Source organism: Podarcis melisellensis (assembly GCF_964234715.1).
Source record: "Podarcis melisellensis genome assembly, chromosome: 4".
Classification (NCBI taxonomy): domain Eukaryota; kingdom Metazoa; phylum Chordata; class Lepidosauria; order Squamata; family Lacertidae; genus Podarcis; species Podarcis melisellensis.
In genome coordinates, this window is record NC_138531.1 from 99052833 (window position 1) to 99073575 (window position 20743).

The 20743-nt window shown below is 45.5% G+C and overlaps 2 protein-coding genes across 2 annotated transcripts in view; both read left to right on the top strand.

Annotated features, from left to right (window-relative positions):
- LOC309368830 (uncharacterized protein) overlaps positions 1 to 20743 on the top strand; it is a gene marked incomplete at its 3' end in the record, with an annotated part of 41193 nt that overhangs the window by 2219 nt on the left and 18231 nt on the right. Inside the window, exon 3 of the mRNA XM_081909136.1 lies at positions 1938 to 2019. Coding sequence (XP_081765262.1) covers positions 1938 to 2019 — 82 coding nt within the window. The remainder of the gene's footprint in view (positions 1 to 1937; positions 2020 to 20743) is intronic.
- On the top strand, positions 1956 to 19465 carry LOC309369166 (uncharacterized protein). The gene is made up of 3 exons (XM_081909904.1): positions 1956 to 2385; positions 8168 to 8294; positions 15381 to 19465. Exons 1-3 carry the CDS (start codon positions 2170 to 2172, stop codon positions 16637 to 16639), a joined length of 1602 nt encoding a protein of 533 aa, XP_081766030.1. The 5' UTR covers positions 1956 to 2169; the 3' UTR covers positions 16640 to 19465.

The following is a 20743-nucleotide window of genomic DNA, read 5'->3' on the forward strand; positions in this document are numbered from 1 at the left end:
TACTTAAATACCTTTTAAATTTCATTATAGATCATTTCCCAGAAGGCCTTGATCTTTGGGCATGTCCACCAAAGGTGAAAGAATGTACCTTCCGACTCTTTACATTTCCAACATTTATTATCAGACAAGTGATAAATTTTTGCAAGCTTGACTGGTGTCATGTACCACCTATATATCATTTTCATTATATTCTCTCTTAAGGCATTACAAGCCGTAAATTTAATACCAGTGGTCCATAACTGTTCCCAGTCAGGCATCATAATGTTATGTCCAACATCTTGTGCCCATTTTATCATAGCTGATTTCACCGTCTCATCCTGAGTATTCCATTTCAGCAGCAAGTTATACATTTTTGACAAATTCTTACTTTTGGAGTCTAGTAGCTGTGTTTCCAGTTTTGATTTTTCCATCTGAAAGCCATTTTTTTTGTCCAAATTATAAGCCTCCATTATTTGATAATAATGAAGCCAATCACGCACTTTATTCTTTAACTTTTCAAAGCTCTGTAATTTCAGTTTATCTCCTTCTTGTTCCAAAATTTCCCAATATTTCGGCCAACTGGCCTCCATATTGAGTTTTTTCTGAGCTTTCGCTTCCATTGGAGACAGCCACCTTGGGGTTTTATCTTCCAATAAATCCTTATATCTTATCCAGACATTAAAAATAGATTTTTCTGACAATATGATTCTTAAATGCTTTATGTGCTTTGACCTTATCATACCACAAATATGCATGTCTTCCGAATACGTTGTTAAAACCTTCCAAATCCAAAATATCAGTATTCTCAAGAAGTAGCCATTCTTTCAGCCAGCAAAGCTTCATAATATAGTTTAAGGTCTGGCAGGGCATCAGTTAAAATCTTAAATTTAATTCGAGGTTTCTTGCCCTGCTAGACAAATTTTGAGATATCTCTCTGCCACTTCTTGAAACACTCCATCTTATCTATAACTTGCAGTGTTTGAAACAAAAACAACATTCTAGGCAATACATTCATCTTTATAGCAGCGATTCGGCCCAGGATGGATAATTTCAAATTTGACCATATTTCTAAATCCTTTTTCACTTCCGACCAACATTTTTCATAATTGTCCTTAAATAAGTTCACATATTACCTGTCAAATTCACCCCTAAATATTTCACTTTTTTAACCAGTGTTAATCCTGTCTCTTTCTGAAACCTCTCTTTCTCGATCTCTGTTAGATTTTTCTCTAGCACTTTGGTTTTCATTTTGTTCAATTTAAAACCTGCTACCTGGCCAAATTCTTGAATTAGTTCCAGTACTCTCTTAGTACTGGACTTTGGTTCCTGTAATGTCAGTACCAGATCATCAACAAACGCTTTCAATTTGTACTGTTTTGCTCCAACTTGTATACCTTTAACCAATTGGTCTCTTCTAATTATATTTAACAGAACCTCCAGAACAGATATAAAAAGCAATGGGGAAATTGGGCAACCTCGTCGTGTTCCTTTCTCTATCTTAAATTCGTCTGTAACTACGTTGTTCACAATTAACTTAGCCTTTTGTTCTGAATAAATTGCACCTATACCATTCTCAAACCCCTGACCAACCCCCACCCCTTGTAAATATTTCTTCATAAAGCTCCAGGAAATATTGTCGAAAGCTTTCTCCGCGTCCACAAATATAAGAACAGCTTTAGTGTTAATGTTCACTTGTAGTTTGTCCAGAATATTTATTATGTTCCTTGTATTGTCAGACGAATGGCTGCCCGGGAGAAAGCCCGCTTGGTCTTTAAAGAGAGACTTTCCTTTGGATACTCCCAGGGGGCTCCAAACAGGACAGAGAACATCCCATAATGGTCTGCTGATGACCCATCCATTTTCTGGGAAAGCATCCATGGAATGAGATCTCACACCCTTCAAGTCTCTTTCCTACATTTCTCACCATTCTCTGTTTTGAATCCTTGTTTCTTTTTCAGGGAAAGGATCTCTTTGCAGAAATGGACCTGGATTCCAGTGAGGCAGAGAGGCCTCCGTTGGACACCAGAGAGAGGCCACTGGGTAAGGAGGAAGGTGGTTTTTCTCCACTGGTCTCATTCTGTTTGTTTTCCAACTCATCTCAGGGTTCTTTTCATCTTGTTTTGGGGGGAGACAGTTGGGAAGAAGGGTCCAGAGGAGGGGAGATGTATTTCAGCACAACAAACATATTAAATGGGCACAAACATTCAAATGCTCTCAGCAGGTAAGTCTTTCTCAAAAGCCCATCTGCAGTTAGAGATGCCCTATTTCACCTGTGAAAGAAGCAGGCACTCCAGGCGTCCTGCTTACCTTTTTTCTCTTGCAGATGGCAGAAGGATGTCGGAAAGACCTCCTGATCCGCCTTTTCATGGGGGCAGAAGGGAAGCCGCGGCTGTGGAACCAGATCAGGTCAGGGGAAGCTGCCTTGTGGGGACAGAGGCTGAGGGATGGAGCAATGTCATGGACTGGTTGGGCATAGAGGAGTGGTGGGAGGAAGCAGCTGGGGAACCAGGAAGGGAAGACAGCTGAGAGCCCAAGAAGTAGAGGTAGAAGAAGGACTGGCGGTCAGAGGGGGAAGAGGCAGAAGGTTGGGAAAAGGAGGTTTGAGAAGCTGAAGTGGTAATAAGGCTTAGTGAGCTGGGAGACTCTGTGGCAGAATGCAGTGCAGAATCAGAGGCAGAAGAGGAAGGAGGCAAGTGGGAGGAGGGAGGTCGAGAGGCAGAGGTGAGTCAGGAGAAGGAGGAGCCACCGGTGGCTCCCTCTCCTTTTGCCAGAAGCTACCCTCCCTGCCGGCAAGACCTCCTGATCCACTTGATCTGGCATGTGTAACAGAGACTTTGTTGGATGAAATAGATGGGCCTGTCATTGCCGTTTCTTGCCCACCAGGTTTCTCTTACACACAGCAACCCAGGCCTTGTGGGCGGGGAGGGGGTGTTGCAGTGCCATGGTCAGATCACTTCCTGGTGCAGCTGGACTTCTCTGCGGCCCTTTCCCTCTGCAGGGAGGTGGGACCGATTCAGGTGGTCCACCCCCGCCACTTAATGGATTCAAATGGTTTCCAGAGAGTGGTAGGGGATGCTTTATCCCATGTTGATGGCCTTTCAGCTGATTCCCTGGTGGCCCGCTGGAATGTGGAGTTAACCAGGGCTATTGACTGTTTGGCTCTGAAGCGCCCTCTCCGACTGCATGTAGCCCAGACAGCCCTGTGGTTTTCCATGGATCTGAGGGCAATGAAACAATCGCTGAGACAGCTAGAGCGCCGGTGACGGATAACTCATTCTGAAGCTGACCAGACACGGGTTGGAGCTCAATGTTGAGCCTACCAAGTGGCGGTAGCGACCGCAAAGAAGACTTTCTTCTCCGCCTCTATTGCATCTGCAGAAAACAGCAGCAGAAGACATTTTCAGGTGGTTCGCAATTTAGTGGAACCACCTGCTACATTGGGGCCCAGTATGGGCCACATGATCTCCTGCAATGATTTTGCAAAGTTTTTTGCAGATAAAGTCGCTCATATTCAGGAAGAGGTAGACTCCATCGTGGAGCAGGGCCGGGGCAGGAGAGTTCTTGTGTCCTGTCTAGTCAAGTTTCGTGGGATCAATTCCAATCTGTTACCTCTGAGGATGTGGACAGGCTGTTTGGACGAGTAATAATAATAATAATAATAATAATAATAATTTATTATTTATACCCCGCCCATCTGGCTGAGTTTCCCCAGCCACTCTGGGCGGCTCCCAATCAGTGTTAAAAACAGTACAGCATTACATATTAAAAACTTCCCTGAACAGGGCTGCCTTAAGATGTTTTCTGAATATCAGGTAATTCTTTATCTCTTTGACATCTGATGGGAGGGCGTTCCACAGGGCGGGCGCCACTACCGAGAAGGCCCTCTGTCTGGTTCCCTGTAGCCTCACTTCTCGCAATGAGGGAACCGCCAGAAGGCCCTCGGCGCTGGATCTCAGTGTCCGGGCTGAACGATGGGGGTGGAGACGCTCCTTCAGGTATACAGGACCGAGGCCGTTTAGGGCTTTAAAGGTCAGCACCAACACTTTGAATCGTGCTTGGAAACGTACTGGGAGCCAGTGCAGATCTCTCAGAACCGGTGTTATGTGGTCCCGGCGGCCACTCCCAGTCACCAGTCTAGCTGCCGCATTCTGGATTAATTGCAGTTTCCGGGCCACCTTCAAAGGTAGCCCCACGTAGAGCGCATTGCAGTAGTCCAAGCGTGAGATAACTAGAGCATGCACCACTCTGGCGAGACAGTCCGCGGGGAGGTAGGGTCTTAGGCTGCGTACCAGGTGGAGCTGGTAGACAGCTGCCCTGGACACAGAGTTAACCTGCGCCTCCATGGACAGCTGTGAGTCCAAAATGACTCCCAGGCTGCGCACCTGGTCCTTCAGCGGCACAGTTACCCCATTCAGGACCAGGGAATCCTCCACACCTGCCCGCCTCCTGTCCCCCAAAAACAGTACTTCTGTCTTGTCAGGATTCAACCTCAATCTGTTAGCCGCCATCCAACCTCCAACCGCCTACAGGCACTCACACAGGACCTTCACCGCCTTCACTGGTTCTGATTTAAAGGAGAGGTAGAGCTGGGTGTCATCTGCATACTGATGAACACCCAGTCCAAACCCCCTGATGATCTCTCCCAACGGCTTCATATAGATATTAAAAAGCATGGGGGAGAGGACGGAACCCTGAGGCACCCCACAAGTGACAGCCCAGGGGTCTGAACACTCACCCCCCACCACCACTTTCTGGACACGGCCCAGGAGGAAGGAGCGGAACCACTGTAGTACAGTGCCCCCAGCTCCCAGCCCCTCTAGACGGTCCAGAAGGATGTTATGGTCGATGGTGTCAAAGGCCGCTGAGAGATCCAGCAGAACTAGGAAACAGCTCTCACCTTTGTCCCTAGCCCGCCGGAGATCATCAACCAGCGCGACCAAGGCAGTTTCAGTCCCATGGTGAGGCCTGAATCCCGATTGGAAGGGATCCAAATGGTCCGTTTCCTCCAGGCGTGCTTGGAGTTGTTCAGCAACCACCCGCTCAATCACCTTGCCCAAGAATGGCAGATTTGAGACTGGGCGATAGTTGGCCAAATTGGCCGGGTCTAAAGATGTTTTTTTAAGAAGCGGTTTAATGACCGCCTCTTTCAGCGGGTCTGGGAAGGCTCCCTCACAGAGGGAAGCATTCACCACCCCACAGAGCCCATCGCCCAGCGCTTCCCGGCTCGCTTTTATAAGCCAGGATGGGCAAGGATCAAGGAGACAGGTGGTCGGTTTCACTCGTCCAAGCAGCCTGTCCACATCCTCGGAGGTAACAGATTGGAATTGATCCCATATAACAGGACCAGACAGAACTCTAGCACTCTCCCGCCCTGGCCCTGCTCCCACGGTGGAGTCTACCTCCTGAATCTGAGCGATTTTATCTGCAAAAAACTTTGCAAAAGCATTGCAGGAGATCTTGGGGTCCCTACCAGGCCCCGGTGGTACAGGTGGTTCCGATAAACTGCGAACCACCTGAAAAAGTCTCCTGCTGCTGTTTTCTGCAGATGCAATGGAGGCGGCGAAGAAGGCCCTCTTCGCCGTCGTCATTGCCACTTGGTAGGCTCGACGTTGAGCTCTAACCCGTGTCCAGTCTGATTCAGAATGAGTTTTCCACCACCGGCGCTCTAGCCGTCTCAACGATTGTTTCATCACCCTCAGCTCCGGGGAAAACCACGGGGCTGTCCGGGCTCCATGCAATCGGAGAGGGCGCTTCGGAGCCAGACAGTCAATTGCCCTGGTTAGCTCCGCATTCCAGCGTGCCACCAGGGAATCAGCTGAAAGGCCATCAACTTGGGATAAAGCATCCCCTACCACTCTCTGGAAGCCAATTGGATCAATTAAGTGGCAGGGGCGGACCATCCGAATCGGTCCCACCTCCCTGCGGAGGGGAAGGGTTGCGGAGAAGTCCAGTTGCACCAGGAAGTGATCTGACCATGGCACTTCTTTTGTTTCGCTTTTAGTTAATGTCAGATCACCAACATCCGTAGAGGTAAACACCAAGTCTAAGGCATGTCCGTGGCTATGAGTTGGGCCAGACTTATTCAGGGACAGCCCCATGGAGGCCATGCTTTCCACGAAATCCCGAGCGGCCCCTTGTAAGGTCGTGTCGGCATGGATGTTAAAATCCCCCAGGACAACCAAGCTAGGTGTCTCCAGGAGCATATCCGCCACGACCTGAAGCAGCTCGGGCAGGGAATCCTTGGTGCAGCGGGGAGGTCGGTACACCAGTAGGAATCCTGTACTGCCCCTATTGCCCAACTTCCAGAACATGCACTCAGAAAACTGGGTCTTCCCAATAGGACGCCTGGTGCAGACTAATGACTTCCTAAAAATCACTGCAACCCCCCCTCCCCGCCCACCTGACCTGGGTTGCTGTGCGTAAGAGAAACCTGGTGGGCAAGCAGCGGCAAGGACAGGCCCATCTGCTTCATCCAACCAGGTCTCTGTCACACATGCCAGGTCAAATCCTCCATCCACAATCTGGTCGTGGATGGCAGTGGTTTTTTTCATCATTGACATGGCATTGCACAGCAACACTTTCAGGTCATGTGGGTTTCCTTTGCTGATTACTGTATCCTTCCGGTCAGGACCAGACCTGGAGGCAGGGATAGTCCTCAAACAACGGCTAAACCTGCCTCCTCGGTAATGACATGGTCTGGTCTTAGCATAACTCCTCCTCCTGCCCGTGATCACTGAGATCGGGTGTCCCAATACATCTCCCCCGTGGAACCTGCCCCACCCAATCTATTGGCTGAGGCCCACTCCCAGGCAGCCATGACCCTTCCCCTTAAAAGGCAAAATACAAACTATATAATAATTTAACAGAATAATAATAATAATAAAACAAAACAGAACAGAACAAAACAAAACAAAGCAAGAAACAATAGCCCTGACTAAATGCTTATCCCACCCCAAGCAAAAATAAAGTAATGAAATAATATAATATTATAAAAAACAACAACCACCATTTAAAGTGCTGCAAATTAAAAGCGATTAAAACATTTAAAACCATTTTGTCCATTGCTGCCGGTAGCTGCTCAGGCCTCCAAACTGTAGTGGTACTGCAGGCCCCGCCCCCTAGGCCGGATGGAGTTGGCAGGAGAGGGAGCGGTCTTCCCAACACTCACGCAAGCAGCAGCAGCCGTGTCCCGGAAGCCTCAGGCCTCTTATGCTGTGGCAGTGAGTGCAGGCCCCGCCCCCTAGGCCGGATGGAGTTGGAGGATGGATGGCGGCTAACAGATTGAGGTTGAATCCTGACAAGACAAAAGTACTGTTTTGGGGGGACAGGAGGTGGGCAGGTGTGGAGGACTCCCTGGTCCTGAATGGGGTAACTGTGCCCCTGAAGGACCAGGTGCGCAGCCTGGGAGTCATTCTGAACTCGCAGCTGTCCATGGAGGCACAGGTCAATTGTGTGTCCAGGGCAGCTGTTTATCAGCTCCATCTATTACGCAGGCTGAGACCCTACCTGCCTGCAGACTGTCTCACCAGAGTGGTGCATGCTCTGGTTATCTCCTGCTTGGAATACTGCAATGCGCTCTATATGGGCCTATCTTTGAAGGTGACCCGGAAACTACAACTAATCCAAAATGTGGCAGCTAGACTGGTGACTGTGAGCGACCGTCGAGACCATATCACACTGGTCTTGAAAGACCTACACTGGATCCCAGTACGTTTCTGAGCACAATTCAAAGTGTTGGTGCTGACCTTTAAAGCCCTAAACGGCCTTGGTCCAGTATACCTGAAGGAGCGTCTCCACCTCCATCGTTCTGCCCAGACACTGAGGTCCAGCGCCAAGGGCCTTCTGGCGGTTCCCTCGCTGCAAGAAGCCAAGTTACAGGGAACCAGGCAGAGGGCCTTCTTGGTAGTGGCGCCCTCCCTGTGGAATGCCCTCCCACCAGATGTCAAAGAGAAAATTAACTACCAAACTTTTTGAAGACATCTAAAGGCAGCCCTGTTTAGGGAAGCTTTTAATGTTGAATAGATTATTGTATTTTAGTGCCCAGACCAGGCGGGGTATAAATAAATTATTATTATTATTATTATTATTATTATTATTATTATTATTATTACAACAGGAAAGAAACAACAGAGCATTGTGTATCTTATTTCTGCTGTCTCAGAGGAGGACATTTCCCTTTTTCATTTAGGGTCCAGTGTGCTTTGAAGATGTCACTGTTTGTTTCACGGACGAGGAGTGGGCGTTGCTGAATCCTGACCAGAGAGCTCTGCATAAGGACGTCATGGAGGAGAATCGTGGGATTGTGGCCTCTCTTGGTAAGGCTTCCTGTGGGATCGTCATATCTGCCTGGAAATTCAAAAAATACCTCTATAGGATCAACCTCATATATTTTTAAAGAGCTCAACAGCGCCCCCTATAACACCTGGGAACCAAACACCCCCACAATAAAGAGTAAATTACAGTTTTTTCTTTGAACAATCTTCCTCAAATTATTCCTTTTTCTACCAGGATTGGGCTGGTCTGAACCTTCCAGGCCATCTAAAATGTCAGCTTCAATATTGTTAGGAAAGATAAGTAGCTTCAGGTTTTCTGTTTTTGTTTTTGCTGCTGTCAGTCTTGGGTTGACCAAAGAGATGAGTGACATTGGAGATGGAGGGCATGCCATGACTGGGCCAAACAAAATCCATCCCAGAGAAGAGCTAGGCTTATGGAATCTCAGGTAGCAGTAGCAGTGATAAGGATGAGGATGATACAGTGGTACCTCGGTTTACAAACTTAATTTTTTCCAGAACAGGTACCACTGTAGTAATAATAATAATTTTTTGTAATGGCTTGGCTCTCCCACAGAAGCGAGACACCGGCAGTAATTATCTCAGGTTTATTGCTCAAACACATAAATCACTCCGGAGCTCTTTCACTCCGTGTCTGACTTCAAGTTTGCAGTTGCCAAGTCTAAACTCCGCCCCTTCCTCTTCTTCCAAGAGGGGAAAAAACCCTTTCGCTTCCGCTCTTTCCCCTCCTCTCACTGACCTTTTTGCGCCTTCGAGTTTTGGGGCTAGCTATTCCTGGCCTCTCCCCTTCTGTCTCTGAGCTAAGATTGGTATTTTGTGGACCTTTGCTATCTGCTGTCTGCTCTCTGTTCTCTGAAGCTCTGCCACTCGGCTGCCCCTCCTCCCTCTCACATTCCAGCTCACATTCCAGTGTCCTTATCTCTCTTTGCCTGCTTTCATACATTCCAGCCTCTGTCAGCTCCGGAACAAAGCTGACATTTTTATTTCTACCCTGCCCACCTGGCTGGGTTGCCCCAGCCACTCTGGGTGGCTTCCAACACATATATAATCATGAAACATCAATAATAATATTCTGATCCCATATTAAAAGAACATTAACTTAAAATGAGCAACTTATACTGGTGGAAACCTTTTGTGGAAAGTGTGTTTCTGAGGTTTGATGGCTCATAACACCACTTTTCTGTGGAGTAATACCATAAAATTATATATCAATGGAAAGATAATTTAATGAAGAATGTAATGTAATGACTTTTATGAAGGAGTATTTATTGGAACAGCAGTCATAAAGAAAAAACGTGAAACCTTTGGTAACCATTGGTAACCTTTAGCTTTAATTACAGCCTTACAACGCTTTCCCATGAAGTGAACCAAATTTTTAGTTCTGCAGCTGTAAGAATGTGAAACCAAGATTGAATTATGGCCTCTGTTAATTGGGCTTTATTGCTGGATTGCTTCTAACAAAGAAGTTTCTTTTATTACGGCCTTACAATGCCTTCCCATGACGTTTTTAGTTCTGCAGCTGTAAGAATGTGAAACCAAGACTGAATTATTGCCTCTGTTAATTGGGCTTTATTGCTGGATTGCTTCTAACAAAGAAGTTTCTTTTATTACGGCCTTACAATGCCTTCCCATGACGTTTTTAGTTCTGCAGCTGTAAGAATGTGAAACCAAGACTGAATTATTGCCTCTGTTAATTGGGCTTTATTGCTGGATTGCTTCTAACAAAGAAGTTTCTTTAGTCGGCTCCATAGATTTCTGATTGGGTTAATGTTTGGGCTATTCCCAAGCCATTCCGGCCATGGAATAGGATTATCTTGAAAGCACCTTTTTCACACAGCAGCAATAGGACATGGAGCTGAATCCTGTTGAAATAGAAAATAAATATATAAGTAGGAAGGGGCCACTAGGGGCGCCTTGGAAGATGGCGGATATTAACATCTATCCAGCTCGCATGAGGTAATTAGAGGCTGATTATGGGGAGTAAATCAGTCTCCCTCATCTCTCCAGGGGGGAGAGATGCAGTTTTCACCCGCTGTTGCCATAAATCACCCCTGAGTTCGGGAGAAGGAGGGGGTGAGGCACTGGGTGCACAACCCTCGGCGGGCCTCAGAACTCCTCCGAAGCTACTTCCAGGAGCGAAACTAGTTGTGTTACTTAAAAGGGAAAAAATGGTGAAAGATAACGCACAGGCTTCAAGAGAGGCAGGAGGTTTTTATCTGCTAACAATTTTACCACTGAAATGAAGAAGACTGAGACGGAAGATTACATCAAAGAACTACAGACATGCTGATATGTGGATTGGAGTGCAACGGAACTGAAGGGGGGGGGGAATGACTTTTTATCTTTTTTTGCTCTGTGTGATTAACTAATAACCCTCCCTCTTAGAATATCCATCACAGCAACTAATTGGCAAATGGGACTAAAAAGGAACTGTGTGGGAATAATATGAATTTAAAGGTTTTACTCTGTAAAGGATTTGGAAAGAAGGGCTCTCTTTGTGACGCAGTTAGAATGGAGATTTGATACGAGACCTGTGTTGCAGGAGGTTTGGTCTTGGGGAGGGCGAGCCAAAGATTTATTACTTTTGATGAGATTGTGACCTGGAAGGGGCAGCCCTCCTGGACAAAGACTCATTTATGATGCAACAGGTCAGGAAAGTTAAAGAGCGAGCTTGTGGACTGTATTTCATCGGAACAACAAGATGGCGATTGCTTGCTCAAGTGGAAATGCCTGGATTATTGGGATTTACGAGAGAGCAGTACAAAGCCCACACAGAAATACAAACAAGACTGTTTCTTTTTTAAAAAAAATAATATTATTTAAGATTTTCCAGAATAAAAAGGAAAGACAGGAAAAAAAGACAGATATAGTTTGCACTTAGTTTCAATAACATCTTTCCCGGACTTCCCCCCCTCCCCCTCTTGTATCCCATTTCCCTTAAGTTTATTCCACAAATTCTTACCCCAAATTTTAAAGCCTTATTTATAATTTTAAATAACACATTTGTTCCAAATTAATTTATCTTATTTTCCTTAATTAACCATTTCTCCCTATATTTTATATAATTCCCTAAGATCGACCCCATTTCCCTTCCACGAATTCCCTTATTTTCGAACAACAGATAATAAAAAAGAAAAAAAAGAAGGAATATATAATTTTACAGTCTTTGGGTTCCAAATCTCTCCCCCCCCCTTTTCCCCGGTTCCGATCCCCAAAGTTCATCCAGTTGTCTACTGCCAGCCTGGTGCATCCACGTCTATGTCTCAGCTCCACTTTGCCGTCTTTTGATAGCTTTTAATTTCAGAAAGTCCAATCTCAGAGAAACTCTCAGAAAAGATCATTCTTCTTCCACCCAGACCTCTATGTTTAAAAGTCTAACTCAAATTCTATTTCTTAATCCTTTTAAGGTCTGGATGTTCCAAATGCTCCAACTTCAAATTTAGTCCAGCTCTTATTCCTCAGATTGCTTTTTTCCTGTTCTGCTGCAGAAACCTTCTAATTCAGAAACTTCTTGTTCTCCACAGAGGCTTTTGTTATTCAGGAACATAACTTGCGTCGAGTCCCTTCCTTTCTTCAATAGATAAATCCATTGTCTCCTTTAGTATAGAAACCTCTGTAGACAAAATAATGCTTCGTTTTTGCAGCTTTCCCAAGGGATAACGAATCCTGCTCAAATTCATAGTATTTTTCCACTTGCAACTACTGTTGCAATGTCCCATCCTCCCTCTAGAGGGAATATAGTAACTTAATTTCTTTCAAAGTCAGACCCAAAAGTCAAATAACTTTTATTTCCCTGCTTTGACAGCTACTTTGACAGCTGTCAAAGTTTCTGTGTCTCTTCGCCAGCCTCTCATAGCGGATCGTTCCCGGTTCCCGGGGGGGGGGTTGCACTTTAGTTCCACAAATCAATCTTCTCCTCCAGCACAAATTGTAATTTCCCTTCGTGAGGTTAAATTTTTTTCAAATAAGCAAGTTCATCTCTCGATCTTAGTTGTCACATCCTTGCCTTAAGCCATTTACAACGGGGGGGGTGGGACTTCCTTTTTGCACCCCCCCGCTCGCTCCAAATTCATAGATCAAATTTGCCTTTTAAGTACAATAATTTTACTCACGGGTTCTTTTTAGTCCAAATCCGAAATTTCCAAAGAAGAAGTCGTTGCTCTCCACTGAATGGCATGCAGCTTTGCTGGGCAGGGGAAGCAGTGGACTCATAGCACCACACCCCCCACCTTTAAAAAGGCTCCTTCACGGGTCGGGGGGGTGCAAACGGTGCCCGCCGAGTCACCAAGTCCATGGGCATCTCCGCCCATGGTTTTTGAGGGTCCCCGCGTCGCCGGCGCGGCAGGACCCGACCCCTACCCAGCAGACTCCCTCCGGAGCTCGGAGAGAGTCCGCCATTCGGCGATGGCGCCGACCCATTTCTTTCAACCCACTTACGGAGCAATTCGTTGGTGAATGAAAAGGATTGGACTCCTGCCGATCAAGAAGCATGGGTACCCCCCACAAAAAATTATAATTTGGAAAATAATTGGATTACATGATATGTATTGTTATAATTTGGACTAATTGGTTTGATGTGTTTAATTCGGTAATATGAAACTTAATAAAATTATATTTTTTAAAAAATAAAGTAAATATATAAATAAATATTTATATAAATATATATATATAAATAAATATATATAAATGCTTCAGTATCTGAGTAAAGATCACCTGCGGAAGGCTTCAGTTTGGGCTAAAGTATTTCATTTTTTATTCAGGGGCATTTCCATTCCCATTAATGATGAAAATTATGCCCACACCTTTTGCTGCCATACAACCTCAGATCATCACACTATCTGGGTGTTTCACGGTTGGTGTAATGCAAGTAGCATGTAAATCTTCTCTGATTCTTCCCCTTGTGTATTTCATGCCATCACTACCAAGCAAGGAGATTTGGGCCAGATCCCTCCAAAAACATTGTCCCATTGTTCCGCGTCCAATTAACATGGGTTTAATCTTTTCAACCTTTGCGCGGGGCCACTAGGGGGTGCATAGGAAGATGGCCAACAATAACATCTCTCCGACCCACAGGAGGTAATTTGGAGGCTATGTTGGGAGTAATTAGGCTCCCTACACACTCAAGACGGTGAGTGGGGCCGTTTGCCTGCTGTGCCTGATATCACCCCCGAATTTTTGAGGGGGATGGGGGCATTAGGCACAAAAACCCTCCTGTGGGATCTCGGCACTCCTGGACGCTGTCTCTGACCTGCGCCACTAGCTGCAAGAAACAATTTGGCACGAAGGAATGCACATGCTTCAGGAAATGAGGAGGAGTGAAGACTGCAACAGAAGAGGTCTCTGGAAAAATAAGATTTAAATTATGAGAAGACACGTCAAGATACGGTATGGCAAAGGACTGAAGGGGGAGGGGAAATTTTTTTTTTCCTACTTATGTGATTAAACCCAAGAATCCCCTCCCTTCAAGAGGCAAAAGCCAGAAATGAGGTTTTAAGGACTTAAGCTGTGAATCTAAAGCTGTGTGGAGATAAACTTTCGAACCAAAGCATGTTTCTAGAAGACTGTGGAATGTATAAGAGCTTTGTTCTGACGCAGTCAAAAATCCCGTCACCATTTTGGGAAGCTCTGTCGGAGGACTAAGTCCGGGAGGAGGAAGAGTGAAAGAGAGTGTTCTTACATCGTGGGAGAAACTCCTCAAAGAGGTCTTAAGAGCGACAGAGCTATAATTTACGAGGGAAAAAGTGATCTTATCTCCGAAGGTGACGATTTATGGGAACCATCTGGAATTGAGGATTGACGACAGGAAATCTACACAGGAGTACTATCGGAGTTTATCGGCTTAAGGAGACCATCAGAAGAGACCATAAAGGACAAAGAGAAAATATATGATTAAGAAGTGATGTGGAAACAGCAAGATAAGATTGGAAAGAACTATGAATATGTGTTTGGGCTGTTTGAACATCTATTTGGACTTATTTGGACTGATTTGGACATTAATGCAGAAGTAAGGATTAGATCAGAATCCTTCCTCGGATCTGGAAGTATGGGACCCCCCAACAAAATTTAAAAATTCGGCTCTGTAATTTGGAATTTATGTGATGTGGTTTGATTTGATGTGATTGGCCGGTTAATAAAATTTATTTTTTTAAAAAAATCTTTTCAAGCTTTGCTTGAGAGATTTTCTTTAGTCGTTTAGTCGTGTATGACTCTTTGTGACCCCATGGACCAGAGCACACCAGGTCCTATTGTCTTCCACTGCCTACCGCAGTTTGGTTAAACTCATGCTTGAGAGATAACAATGGCTTTTTCCTTATAATTCTAAGATTTAGAGCAGTCGTTGCACTCAACTTCACATTACATCTTGCCATGTCATCGTGTATACACCAAAATGATTTTCTTCTGTCATGTAGGGACAGTCTTCGATCGTTACTTGCCTTTGTGCACCTTTTCCTGCCTTTACCAGTCTGATTTTATAGTTGCTGAGTCTCCTTATACCTCTTCAATAATATTGAAATGCCAGCTTTGGTTAAGTTTTCCCCAATCTTTCATCTAATTTCTTCATAACTGTAGCCCTGTTCACTTAATACTACAATTTTACATTGCTTTCTGGGTGACCAGTCAACTCTTTGTGCCATTTCTATAATTTTATTATGTTTTACAACCTCACTAAATGAAAGAACAACAAAAAAAACCCCAACTTGACAGCAATCACATAACACACTGACAAAAGTCAACCTAAGCAAGTTGTGCTTCCTTTTTCTGGTTATTTGACTATAACATTTGATAGAATATGGGTAATTGAACAACCTTTGTTGAATTGCAGTCTTCATTAAATTATCTTTCCATTGATATATTATTTTATGATATTACTCCGAATGAAGTGGTGTTATAAGCCATCAAAACTCTGAAATACAATTTTTTCCCATAAGTCTTCCACAATTTTGACCACTACTGTATATCAAACAAACCAACATTCAACAACTGATCAGAACATAATAATAAATATGATGGTTAATGACAAACAACACAGGTAATGAACACAAGCCCAACTTCCTTCAGTTCTTTTCCGTTTGTTCCTGAGGCTCTAATCCCTTTTTGTCTCCATTGCAGATTGTGATGAATTGAAAATTGAGAACAAAGGTGACCACGATAAAGTCCCCAGAGAGGAGAAGCTGCGTAAAAATTTAGAGTGTGGAGAAAGCTGCAATCAGAGCTCCAATTCCACTTCCCATCAACAAAATCTCATTGGAAATAAACTCTATCAGCGCATGGAATGTGGAAAGACCTTCAGCCAGAGCTCCTCTCTCACTTCTCATCAAAGAATTCACACAGGGGAGAAACTCTATCAGTGTGTGGAATGTGGAAAGAGCTTCAGTTGGATCTCCCATCTCACTTCCCATCAAAGAATTCATACAGGGGAAAAACCCTATCAATGTGTGGAATGTGGAAAGAGCTTCATTCAGAGCTCCTCTCTCACTTCACATCGAAGAATTCATACAGGGGAGAAACCCTATCAGTGTGTCGAATGTGGAAAGAGCTTCAGGAAGAGCTCCGATCTCACTTCACATCGAAGAATTCATACAGGGGAGAAACCCTATCCGTGTGTGGAATGCGGAAAGAGCTTCAGAATGAGCCACGATCTCACTTCCCATAAGAGAATTCATACCGGGGAGAAACCCTATCAGTGTGTGGAATGCGGAAAGAGCTTCAGTCAGATCTCTGGACTCACTTACCATCAAAGAATTCATACAGGGGAGAAACCCTATCAGTGTGTGGAATGCGGAAAGAGCTTCCGTCAGATCACCAATCTCACTTACCATCAAAGAAATCATACAGGGGAGAAACCCTATCAGTGTGTGGAATGTGGAAAGAGCTTCCCTGATAGCTCCTCTCTCACTTCCCATCGAAGAATTCATACAGGGGAGAAACCCTATCAGTGTGTGGAATGCGGAAAGAGCTTTACTCAGAGCTCCTATCTCACTAAGCATCAGAGAATTCATACAGGCGAGAATCCCCATCAGTGTGTGGAATGTGGAAAGAGCTTCACTCAGAGCTCCTATCTCACTAAGCATCAGAGAATTCATACAGGGGAGAAACCCTATCAGTGTGTGGAATGTGGAACGAGCTTCACTCAGAACTCCAAACTCACTTCCCATCAAAGAATTCATACAGGGGAGAAACCATATCAGTGTGTGGAATGTGGAAAGAGCTTCAGTCACAGCCACAATCTCACTTCACATCAAAGAATTCATACAGGGGAGAAACCATATCAGTGTGTGGAATGTGGAAAAAGCTTCAGTCAGAGGGCCAATCTTTCTTCCCATCAAAGAATCCATACAAAGGTTAGAAAAACCATTGTACAGATTTAGGAGCCAGGCAAATCCACACTTTTTTAACCAGGCCTTTGGGTGATTGACATTTAATGCCCTTTAAAAATGTGGTGTTTTGAGTTTTTATTTTGTTTTTTTTATGTTGTAACCATCCTGAGACCTGTGGGTGTAGGGAATAGCTGACAACTTTCTGCACCACCTAGAGTACCCACAGAATTGTGGCTTCTACTGGCAACACACGTAGGAGAACAAACGAAAGACAAACACAATGAGCAGGCAAAAACCTGGAAAGGGCCATACCAAATGGACATCCAGTGTGAAGAGGTCACTTTCCCCACTGCTGAACAATGCCACAGGTAGAGGAGATGGAATGCTAGAAGTGTTCTCCAGGGCAAGGGGAGCTGCTGGGAAATTGAACTACGAGCTCAAAATATTACTTTTTTAAAAAGTTGCTGCCATTATAGGCATTACAGGCAGAAAGCTGGAGGGTGAGCAGGCCCAGGCTGTGCTGCACCCAAGAGTGGGGGTGAAGGGAGAAGGGAGAAGTGAAGAGACTGAAAGCTTTTTCTTCCCGATGCGTTTCCGGGGCAGCTCTGAATTCCACCTGGTCCGGAATTGTCCAGTGGAGCCACAGGATGTCTCCAAGGCCGTTTTCTGTGGCAACCAGATAACAGGAGCTGCCAAGTGTGGGAAGCCTCAAAAGGTCTCAAGGAAACTGGCAGAGACATGTCGTCACAGTATCATTTGGCTGCTGCTATGGCAACAGTGAAAAACTGCAACCAGGGCCACGTGCTGAGCTGGGTGATTGTCAGTGGGGCCAGTCACCAACTCATGTCATCGCCATCTAGTGTTTTTTTGTGGAACTGCAAGGCCGTGAAAACTGGAAGAAGTTTAACTCTTGCAGATGGTTCCAAGCGCTATGTCTGGCTCTGTTTATTGTTTCTTTTTACAAGCGGAGATTGAGGCCTATGTCGTTCCAGAGATGCAGTGCTGTTTGCTTTCTGTTTCCTCTCTTGTCCATGTTGGGTTCAAAGTGTGTTTTGAAAATAATGTTTATTCCATTTCCAGAGGTGGGCGACAACTGGTCAGTGTTGAGTGCAAAGACAGGCTGTTTGTGCTAGAATCGCCTATTGCACGTAAAGGTCCCACTGAGGATGCACAAGCACAGTGTGGTAACCTTCCCATTCATGATGGGTGCCATCATGGCGTTTGGCACCGGAGAATGTCACATATCAACTGGGGGTATGTGAAGAAGGTCCCAGGGTGCACTGAGGGGTGCAAGATGAAGGCATGTGACAAATACCTGGAATGCAGGGTGCCTTCAAGAAAGCCAAGGTTCAGACGTGCTCTTATCCTAGGTCTGACAGAGTAACCACAAAACCTTTTGAGCTAGTCCATGCAGACCTTTGCGGCCCTATGCCAGTTGCCAGTCTGGGCGGGGCCAAATTTGTGCTATCTCTGGTGGATGATTATTCCAGAAATGGGTGGATTTTCTCTCTGAAGCACAGGTGAGAGGCTGCTGCTTTGGTGAAAGACTGGATAACGGCAGTGAGAACTACTGTTCTTACTTTCAAGGGCTTTCAATCAGATCACGGTGGAGAGTTCACCAGGTCTGCGTTGCAGAACTTCTTCTGCCAGAAAGGCATACACCACAGGTTGACTGTAGCAAATTCTCCTCAGGAGAATGGAGTTGCAGAATGCAGGTAGAGAATGCTGCAGGAGGCAACCAAAGCCATGCTCTTTGACACAGGGTTGCCCCATCGGTTTTGGGTGGAAGCGTGGAAATCCACATCGTTCACTCTGAACCGTTCTTACAGTTCTGTAGTAGGGGACACACCCTATTTTCTGCTGCACAGCAAGAAGCTGGGCATGTTTAGCCTGGAGAAGAGGAGAAGGGGTGATATGATAGCCATGTTCAAATATATAAAAGGATGTCACATAGAGGAGGGAGAAAGGTTGTTTTCTGCTGCTCCAGAGAAGCGGACACGGAGCAATGGATCCAAACTGCAGGAAAGAAGATTCCAGCTAAACATTCGGAAGAACTTCCTGACAGTAAGAGCTGTTCGACAGTGGAATTTGCTGCCAAGGAGTGTGGTGGAGTCTCCTTCTTTGGAGGTCTTTAAGCAGAGGCTTGACAACCATATGTCAGGAGTGCTCTGATGGTGTTTCCTGCTTGGCAGGGGGTTGGACTCAATGGCCCTTGTGGTCTCTTCCAACTCTATGATTCTATGATTCTATTCTAAGCCCAAGGTGCATTTCTTCCGTGTGTTTGGATGTGAGGCTTGGGTCCTTGTGCCAAACACAGAAAGGGTGGCCCTAGGTCCCAGAGAATGATCCTTTGTGGGTATGAGCCAGGGACCAAGTGGTGGAGATTTGCCTATCTAGAAGGCAATCAGTCTAGGATTCTAGTCAGCAGGAGTGCTGAGTTCTGTGAGCAGAGTGGGTGGAAATGCATACATGGGAATAGAGACATTATTTCAGAGAGTCTGCTTGACTCTGCTGATGAAGGAAAGGTAGAAACTGATCCTGCTGCTGAGGCTCAGAGTCCCAACCCAGAGCAGGAACAGGAAAGGGCATCTCCTAAAGCTGTTAAGCTAGAGCCAAAGAGTGCTCCTCCTCACCCACAAGTCCAGTTGAGAAATCCAGAATGCGCAGTAAGTCAGAGGGGAGAGCAAGGACACACTAGTTGGCCCTAGTGGGTCAGAGGGGGTACCTGAGGTTGTGCTGAGGTGTTCAGCTCACACAACTAAAGGAAAATCACCTGAAAGGTTTGAGGTCACTAGCGTGTGGATTGGTGTGGCTCAGTGTGAACCAGAGAGTTTTGAGGAAGTTCAGAAGTTGCCTGAAGAGGAAGCCACTACTTCCAGAAGTGCTCCTACTTCCAGAAGTAAAAGTCTGTGCATGCTCTTAGCCATTGCTGCACAGAGAGGTCATCAGGTGCATCACTTTGATGTGGATGTAGCCTATTTGAACTCAGACCTCCAGGAGGATCTGTACATGCATCCTCCTCCAGGGCTTGAGAGCAATAGGCCAGATGCAGTGTGGAAGCTTCATAAGTCGATTTACGGTCTGAAGCAATCGGCCAGGAACTGGAACTTGTGTCTGAATGAAGCCTTAGAGAGCATGGGTTTCAAGAGGAGTCTTGCTGATAGCTGCCTGTACCTGAAAGGGTCAGGAGAGTCACAAGAGGTGGTCTTAATTTTTGTGGATGATACAATCTATGTGGCAAAGACAGGGAAAGAGGTTCAAGAGTTTGCCACAGAGCTTGGAAAACATTTCCAACTCAAAAACCTAGATGCAGTGAAAGTTTACCTAGGCGTCCAGATAGATAGGTCCCAGGACAGAAGCTTCTTGCTCAGTCAGAAAGGCCAGATTGAGCAGTTGCTTGAGAAGTTCAGAATGTCTGAATGTGCAGGGGTCAGTACACCCATGGAGACAAGCTACGTGAAAGACAGTCAGCTAGGGGAATGTGCCGAGTTCGAAAACACTGAGATCTTTCAGTCAGCTCTGGGTAGTTTGCTGTATCTCTCCCAGTGGAGCAGACCAGACATACGCTAGCATTTGCTACCAATCTGTTCAGCAGGGAAGCTACAAGGCCAAGTGTGAGTGCCTGGAATGATATCACGAGGATGCTGGGTTACCTGCAGGATACCAAAGATTTCTGTCTCAGACTGTCGGCTAAGGGTGAAACCAAGCTTACGTGCTAGACTGATAGCGACTGGGCGAATCTGGAAGACAGGAAGTCTGTGCCTGGGATGGGAATAAAGTTTGGGGACACTCTAGTTGGGTGGAAGTCGTAAAAGCCAGAGTCTCATTGCGCTTTCCTCTACTGAAGCTGAATTCAGTGCATTGTCAGAGCTTTGCAGAGAACTAGAGTTTTACACGGGTTTGGTCCAAGAAATCTGCGGTGATTGTTGTTTGCCCGTCACTGTTTGGGAGGATAATCAACCCTGTCTGAAGTTGGTAGAGTCTGGGCAGTTTAAGGCCAGAACCAAACATTTGGACATACGTTTCCAAAATGTGTGTCGGAATGTCCAGTCAGGCTTGGTGATGCTGAAGTACTGCCTCATGGTTCTCAACTTTTTTTTTTGAATATTTTTTTTTAGGAATTTCAACAGCAATTTATAAAAAACACATCATCCT